General features: G+C 46.5%; 1 protein-coding gene across 1 annotated transcript; it reads left to right on the top strand.

The window, feature by feature from the left end:
* The first annotated feature begins 459 nt into the window (after positions 1-459).
* On the top strand, positions 460-3966 carry LOC139430445 (uncharacterized). The gene has a single exon (XM_071197485.1). The coding sequence runs from the start codon at positions 460-462 to the stop codon at positions 3964-3966; it is 3507 nt and encodes a 1168-aa protein (XP_071053586.1).
* Positions 3967-8411: the final 4445 nt, after the last annotated feature.

Below are 8411 nucleotides of genomic sequence, written 5' to 3'. Positions count from 1 at the left end.
ATATCTTACAACGTTCGAATGTACATAAAAGAGATTATGACGCTTCAAAAAGTGTTTAGATTAATTAGAATTATTGTTACCTGCAACTTGGGTTGCCTATTGCTTTGAAAATTTAGTGTTCGTCGATACAAACCAATAAAAAAAAATGAGTGAGTAGCAAAAATCTCGTTTCGCTGGCATCACGCCGTATTCATCGTCTAAGATAAATAATTAATAAACATCGAATAAATCAAAAACTAAAAGAATTCGTGTTAACCAGCGCGAACCAGATAAAATCAAAAACATAAATGGTCCTTCAAGCCGGATTTGAAGAAATTTAAGAATTATTGAAAAATCGCCAAGCCGAATTGAACGCGACGCCGCCGCCATTATTGTGTTGTGAGTCCCTTTCCTTTTTTTCCAATTTCCTATCTTTCCCTATCGTTTTCGATCTGAACCAAGTTTTTATTTGCATGCAAAATGAGTCAACTAGATAATTTAATTAGAAAGCGGGGGGTTATAAAAGCAAAACTAACGAATTTTGTTAAATTTATTAATAAATTTGAATCTGATATCACGGATGGCGAAAAAGATCATGAGTTATTATTATTAGAATTACAAAATCGTTATGATCGCGCAATTAAAATAATAGATGAATTTGAGGATGTTCAATATGAAATTGATGTGTTGGGCGTCGATAGTGAGACGCAGGATGACGAACGAGAAACATTTGAAGGGTCATTTTACTCTAGCACCGCGAAAGTCAAGCGCCTACTTTCGAACAAAACCATGTGTAGCGATTCATTATTTGTAGCGAGTCCTACTCCGGATCAGAGTGTGCGACTCCCGGTAATCGACTTACCGAAATTTAAAGGCGAATATGAAACCTGGTTGGAATTTCGCGATATATTCGAATCGTTAATACATAACAACAACGCTATAAACAATATTCAAAAATTTCATTATCTGATATCCGCATTATCCGGGTCCGCTCGTGAAGTAATATCAAGCTTAGAAATAACTCAAATAAATTATGACGTTGCTTGGGATTTATTATGTACACGTTATAATAATTCGCGAATTTTAATTCAAATTCATCTTAAATCATTATTTGATATAGAAAAAATTGCTTTAGAAAAAGCACATTTAATTCGAAAATTTATTGATGATATTCGTAAACACATGCGCGCTTTAGCTGCTTTAAAAGAGCCTACGGAGAACTGGGACACGATTATTATTTATTTAGCTACAACTAAATTAGACAGTGGCTCTAACCGTGAATGGGAACAACATAAAGTTTCATTAAAAGGTCCCGAATTGGAAGATTTACTAGAACTATTAAAAAATCGTGCGGATCTATTAGAAACACTCGATCACATAGAAGTAAAGCAACCAATAGCTTCAAAATCAAAGACAAACGCGCGTACGAAATCATTTATAGTGGCGAATGAATCAAACGTTAGAGTCTGTGCAATTTGTAAAGGCGAACATTACATACAAGATTGCCCAAATTTCGCAAAACTTTCCGTACAAGGACGAATTGATCAGGTTAAACGTTTAAAACTTTGCATCAATTGTCTTAGAACCGGTCATTATCTTCAGCAATGTCGCTCAAGTTCTTGTAAAAAATGTAAAGCTAGACATCACACATTACTTCATTTAGAATATAATCGACCAGAACCGCCCTCACAGTCATCAACGACTACGCAGGCTCACAACATACATTTTGCATCTAATACAAACGCGTATTCAAACGTCTTACTTTCCACAATCATAATTCATGCCTATAACAAACATAACCGAAAATATTTGATTCGAGCACTTTTAGATCCGGGTAGCCAAAGCAGTTTTATTTCGTCGGAAACTCGTCAACGGCTAGGATTAAGTGAAAGAGAAACACATGTTAATGTCGCAGGTATAAATCAGTTACAATCTACAATTAATAGTTCGTGTTTGATACAAATTTATTCTCGTTATACTGATTTTTCGCTGAAACTTCGTTGTCTTGTCATTGGGGAAATCACGAGTGATTTGCCAAATTTCGTAGTAAACGCGAATGATCTACAAATTCCAACTAATCTTCGACTAGCAGATCCATCGTTTAACAAACCAGACAAAATAGATATGTTGATTGGAGCAGATTATTTTTGGGAATTATTGTGCGTCGGTCAAGTTAAGCTTCCTACTGGTCCAATAATGCAAAATACGCGTTTCGGTTGGGTTATTTCAGGGCCTGTAGTTTCCGCAAGCGCAAAATTGACCTCACATTGCAATTTTTCTAAACTCTCGGTTACTTCTGACGTGAATGATAAGAGTTTCTCGTCAATATTATGTCAACAATTAGAACGCTTTTGGGAAATCGAAGCGGTACAAACTCAAGCTCCAATGTCAAATGTAGCAATGATTTGTGCAGAACATTTCAACAAAACGACATATCGCGCACCTGATGGCCGATTTACTGTAACAATTCCTTTTAAAGAAAGCATAGAACGATTGGGTGAGTCCCACAAAAGCGCGGAACGTAGATTATTAAGTATGGAGCGCAAATTCAAAAGACTTCCTGAGTTTGGTGAACAATATAAAAGGTTCATGCACGAATATCTCGAATTAAAGCACATGCGTAAGATAAATTGCAAAACATCAGCTGATTTGCATTATTATTTACCACATCACGGGGTTATAAACGAATCTAGCACTACTACCAGATTGCGAGTTGTTTTCGATGGTTCTTGCTCAACAACTACTGGGTATTCCCTTAATGATTTACAAATAGTTGGTCCTAATTTACAGCCTGATTTGTTCAGCGCTTTAATCAGATATCGTAAATATATTTACGTAATGGCTGCAGATATTAGAAAAATGTATCGGGCGTGTTTAATAAATCCCGAACAGACAAAACTTCAGCGAATTCTTTGGCGTGATTCTTCTGAACTTCCAATAGACACATACGAATTATTAACTGTGACATACGGTCCAGCATCAGCTAGTTATTTAGCCACGCGTTGCCTAAAACAAATAAGCTTGGAATGCTCCGATCCGGTTGTAGCAAACGTTATTGGTAACCACTTTTATGTCGACGATCTATTGACTGGAGCAAACTCTCTAGATGAACTTAGTTATATCATTCGCGAGGTTCAGAGCAATCTTGAAAAAAGCGGATTTCAATTAGCCAAATGGACGTCAAACGACCCACAACTTTTGCAAGAATTTACAGAAAGTAATAGTTCAGAGTCAGTTGATCTTGGTCGAAATGAGAATACCCGTACTCTAGGTTTATTGTGGAATTCTACCGAAGATGAATTTCATTACAGAATAAAGATAAACTCGGATAATTCGTTAACAAAAAGAGCTATTCTTTCCGACATCGCGCAAATTTTTGACCCACTCGGATTACTATGTCCTGTTATAATTAAAGCAAAAATCATACTACAAAAAATCTGGCAAACCGGTCTAGATTGGGATGAACCATTACCTAACAGCTTGTACACCAGTTGGCTAAAGTTTCGCGACAAGCTGTCTTGCCTGAATTCCGTACGAATACCGCGTTGTATTTCATTAAAACAATCAAAAATCATCGAAATACATGGCTTTTCGGACGCATCAACTCAAGCGTATGGTGCTTGCGTATACCTACGTTCATTTGAATCGCATAAAAATATTTCAGTTCAATTGGTTTGCGCAAAATCTCGGGTTGCGCCGTTGAAGAGAGTTACAGTACCGCGGTTAGAGTTATTGGGCGCATTGTTACTCTCTGATTTAATAATCAAAGTAAATGTAGCCTTAGGATTGGACATATCGCGAATAGTCTGTTGGACTGATTCTAGTGTAGTTTTGGGATGGTTGGCTATGGATCATTCGAAATTACAAGTCTTTGTAGGAAATCGAATTGCTCGTATTTTGGAAAAAACATGTGTTGAAAATTGGAGATATGTAGTATTGTTACGGGGGATGGATTGCGCCGAAGAAGAAACAACAGTTGTTGAATAAAACGAAATAATTTATTTACAAAAATATGTACAAAAAAAAACCCTCAAAGGTTTTTTTTTTTAGACGAAAGGGGTCGTCTTCGAATTGGCGGTTGAAGTGCTGGCTTGTTGTCGCTTCGGAGTTCGGTTGGAATTCACCGCTGATGGAAACCCGGCCGCCTTAAATAGGCGCCCTTGGGTAAAACTCTATCAACCGGGCGTTGTGGTTGGTTGGCGACCGTCCGATCCGTAGGTCGGGTTGACGACCAATGGCCAAGCAGATCGAACGGCGCTCAATTCGTACTTGGTGACACCCCCTCCCTCAAGGCGCTGGTTCGGGCTGCGCAGGTGGGTGTCGATGTGGTGGAGGAGCCAGACGTAGGTCGTTGATGTGGACTTTGCTGGGCTCTGCAGTTTGGTGTCTGCGGATCCAGTACGTTGTAGGTCCGGCCTCCTCTATAACCATGTGGGGTCCTATCCAACGAGGACCAAACGGCGTCGCTACATGAGCCCGCTCCATTACGAGCTGCCTTGGCAGGAACCGCCTGGGTGGTGGTACAGCCCCAGCGTATCGCTGGCGGTATCGGTGCTCGTTCCTGTGCGCTCGTCTTCTTCTCTCGGCCCGTCCTGCCGCTGGCTGTTGACCATCTTCGGGGCCCTCAAGAAACCATTCCCCAGGTCGCGGTAACTCGTATCCCAACAGCAGGGCGGCGGGGGTTTCTCTTGTCGCCGCGTTGCGCCGTGACCGAACGTTGAATAGAGCCCGATTGATGTGTCGATCCCAGGTCGTTGGATTTATGCCCTGGAGTTGGATCCGTATGCATTTCTTTATTTCTTGAATCCTCCTCTCCGCAGGATTGGCCTGAGGGTGGTATATCGGCGTCGTCCAGTGGTGGCACCCCCAACGTCTCAGCGCGGAGTCCCAGTTGGCGCTGGTAAACTGAGGCCCGTTGTCGGATAAAATGGCCCTTGGATAACCATACCGGGGAAACACCTCACTCTCCAGGATATATATGATTTTCGGAGCGCTGCTGGTAGCGGCCGGAAACGCCTCCACCCATCGACTGAACAGGTCGGTGACAACGAACACAAACCTGTTGTTATCTCGTGTTTTCACGTATGGGCCCATGAGGTCTACTGCCAAAACTTCCCATGGTTGTGTGGGCGCTCGTGGTCGTAATGGAGCCCGTTCCTGTAGGGGTCCCCGCTTGAGCGATGAGCAGGCCCAGCAATCCCGGACGTGTCTGGCCACGTCTTCCTCTACGCCGAGCCACCAGTATTTCCTCAGGATGACCCTCGTGGTTTCCTCAGCTCCGGGATGGCCTGCGGTGGACGCGTCATGGTAGGCGTGCAACACCTGGTCGTGCATGTCCTGTGGCACGATCAATCGGTTACCATCGGGATGTCGTCTCCACAAAAGCCCATCATGCACTAAATACTGGGCGGCGACTCTAGCTTCCGCCGGGTTTGCGGGACCCGCCTCGTTGATTCCGTCCAGGGTACGAATCAGGTTTTGGCTGTGGGGATTTCGTCGTTGACTGTCGTTTAAGTCGTCTGCTAGCCCAGGGAATTCGACACATGCGATGTGGGGTCGGACGTTTTTTGGTTCTTGTTCGGCGGATGGTGGAAGAAACATCCGGTCGACGTCAGCTGTGTGACCCGCAGGGGTCGTTGGCTCATGCCCGGGTTGGCGCGAGAAAAAGTCCGGGAGTTCGTTCTGTTCCCCCGGGACGTGTTGTACGTCAAATTTATATTCCTGAAGAAGGAGCGCCCACCGGGTTAACTTGGCGTTCCGGTCCTTCATGGTGTCAAGCCATAACAATGCTCTACTGTCGGTGCGCAGGGTGAATCTTCTGTCCTCCAGGTACGGTCGGAAAAATCGCATCGCCCAGACGACGGCCAAGCATTCCTGTTCGTTAGCATGGTAGCGCTGCTCAGTGGGAGACAACTTGGCGCTGGCAAATGCGATGATCTTCCTTCCCGGTTCTTGGTAGAGGACCGCGGCAATTCCCTTCCCGCTGGCATCGGTCTGTAGCACGAAAGGTTGAGTGAAGTCCGGGCGTCTAAGTTGCAGTGGGCGGCTCAGTAGCTGTTTAATCTCGAGAAAGGCGTTCTCGGCTTCAGCTGTCCACTTAAACTGTTTCTGGCCCCGCAAGAGATCTGTCAGCGGGGTTAACACTTCGGCGTAGCGTGGAATAAACCCGCGTAGCCAGTTACACAGTCCCAAGAAGGATCGCAGCTGCTTCTTGTTGGACGGTCTCGATGCGTCGCAGAGGGAGTTGACGTGGTTCGGTAAGGGCTCCACTCCTCCTGGTGTAATCCGGTGACCCAGGTAGTCGATGGTTGTTGCCCCCAAGTGGCATTTTTCCGGTGATAACCGGAAGTTGTGTAACCGGAGTCGTTCAAACACCAGGTGTAAGTGTCTAAGGTGTTCTTCCCAGGAGTTGCTGTAGACGATGACATCATCCAGGTACACCAGGGCGAATTTCCGGAGGTATCCAGGGAGCACTTCTTGCGTCATCAACTTCTGGAACGTCGCCGGGGCATTCTTCAATCCGAAAGGCATGACGCGAAACTGGTAGGTGGCACCGTCGGGAGTTGTGAAGGCGGTTAAGGGTCGAGACCCCTTCTCCATTGGGATTTGCCAATATCCGGACCGCAGGTCGAGGCTCGAAAAAACGGTAGCCTGGCTGAGGTCCCGCAGCGTCTCGTGGATGATTGGCAACGCTGAGGACTCGTCCACCGTTTGCTGGTTTAATCGACGGTAGTCGACGCAAAACCTCTTGGCCCCATCTTTCTTCTCCACCAGTACGATCGGAGATGAATACGGGGAACGACTGGCTTCAATGACACCTTCCGCCAACATCTTCTCTACTTCACGGGCGATAAATTCCTTTTTGGTATAGGAGCAGCGGTATGGCGGTAGTCGAAACGGCCTTGCTCCTTCGGTGAGCTCCAGTTTGTGCTGAGTTGCCCCTGTGGTACTCTTATGGGAGTCGGCAAACACGTCGGGGAACGCACGAAGCGTCGTTAGAAAGGCCTCTTTGTGTTTGTCCGGAAATTGGTGACGGATAGTACTGACGTCCAGAGCGGGCAGTGGCGCAGTGGGGCTGCCCCGTCGGAAGTACATCGTGGTCCTCTTCTCTTTCCCGAAGTGAAAACAGCCTCGTTGGAAATCGAGGATCACCCCTTGGTCGCGGAACCAGGGATCCCCAAAAACAAACGGGGTGCTGAGTCGGGGAACCACCAAAAACTGCTGGGTGCACTGGAGTCCACCGATGGTGAACTGGATTTCGGCCTTCCCGAGGATGGGCAGCTGGGCATTCGGGTCCGCTTGGGTGGCGTAGGTGTCTCCCAGCGGTTTATAAGACGCGACGGCTCTTGAGCTGACGAAGTTGCTTGTCGAGCCGGAATCCAGGAGAGCTAGGCTGCGCCTTCCTTTCGCCCCCCGATTATTTCTCGATTATTACAGTCGAGCGGCTGGAGCAACCAGGTTCCTCCAATGTAGAGATTACTGCGGCCGTCCGGGTTGTCCTGGGCGAACGGCCGCCGTTTCGTTTCCCGGTGCTGCGTTGTAGGGGACAGTCACGGTTCCAATGGTACCCGGGGCAGTACCAGCATCGGGGCACCTTCTTCTTGGGGTCCTCGTTGTCCCCTTCAGGAGTCTTCTTACCCTTTGGAGATGGTGTTGTGGGTTGTTTGAGGAGGCCCGACTTCTTCAGAAGCGCCTCCGTGCGAATTGCTTTGTGTCGCAACTCGTGTATGTTGGCCGGCGTGGGGGACAGGTGCAGCTGTAGCTGAGGTAGCAGCAGGGCAACCATCATTCCAATGTCGTCGTCCGGTTTTCGGTGCAGACGACGGGCTTGCAGGTGTTTGCGTTTCAAAAACGATTGCACCGAGTCATCAGTCTGCTGATGGCGGCTGAAATATTGGCCGTTGACTTGTGCCAATATTTGCGGACTGTTGAACCTTTCCAACAGCGCTTGGTGAAATTCCGCGAAGGACATCTCCAAATCATCGAATGCACTCCACCACACAGCGGCATCTTCTCGAAGAAAACTGGTCGCTTTCTTTGTTTGTTCCGCTGATGGAATGCCGGTGTCAGTGAAATATGTCTTTATTACCTTGATGAATTCTGCAGGATCCTCCAAGGAATCGCCGGTGAAGCACGGGGGCTCGGCTTTTGGAATGCAGACATGTTCGGCCAATAACTTTGACAGGGCGCAAACCTGTGTCTGAACGGTCGCACTGTCTTGTTTCGGTTCTTCGGCGGTTTTCCCCATCTTCTGCGTTTGGGATTCTTTTCCTTTCTTCTCTTCTTTAATCGGTTGGGTGGACCCCTCTTCTTCTGAAGAGCTTGCCAAATCTTCCTTCGTCGGATATGGCCGTGTCGACAATGAACGGCTTCTCGTTGTTGGTCCTTTTGGCATTATCGGGCCCCACGTTGGGCGCCAATTGTTACGGGAG

The sequence above is a fragment of the Onthophagus taurus genome, chromosome 7 (assembly GCF_036711975.1).
Source record: "Onthophagus taurus isolate NC chromosome 7, IU_Otau_3.0, whole genome shotgun sequence".
Classification (NCBI taxonomy): domain Eukaryota; kingdom Metazoa; phylum Arthropoda; class Insecta; order Coleoptera; family Scarabaeidae; genus Onthophagus; species Onthophagus taurus.
This window is presented reverse-complemented; position numbering and strand designations above follow the sequence as displayed.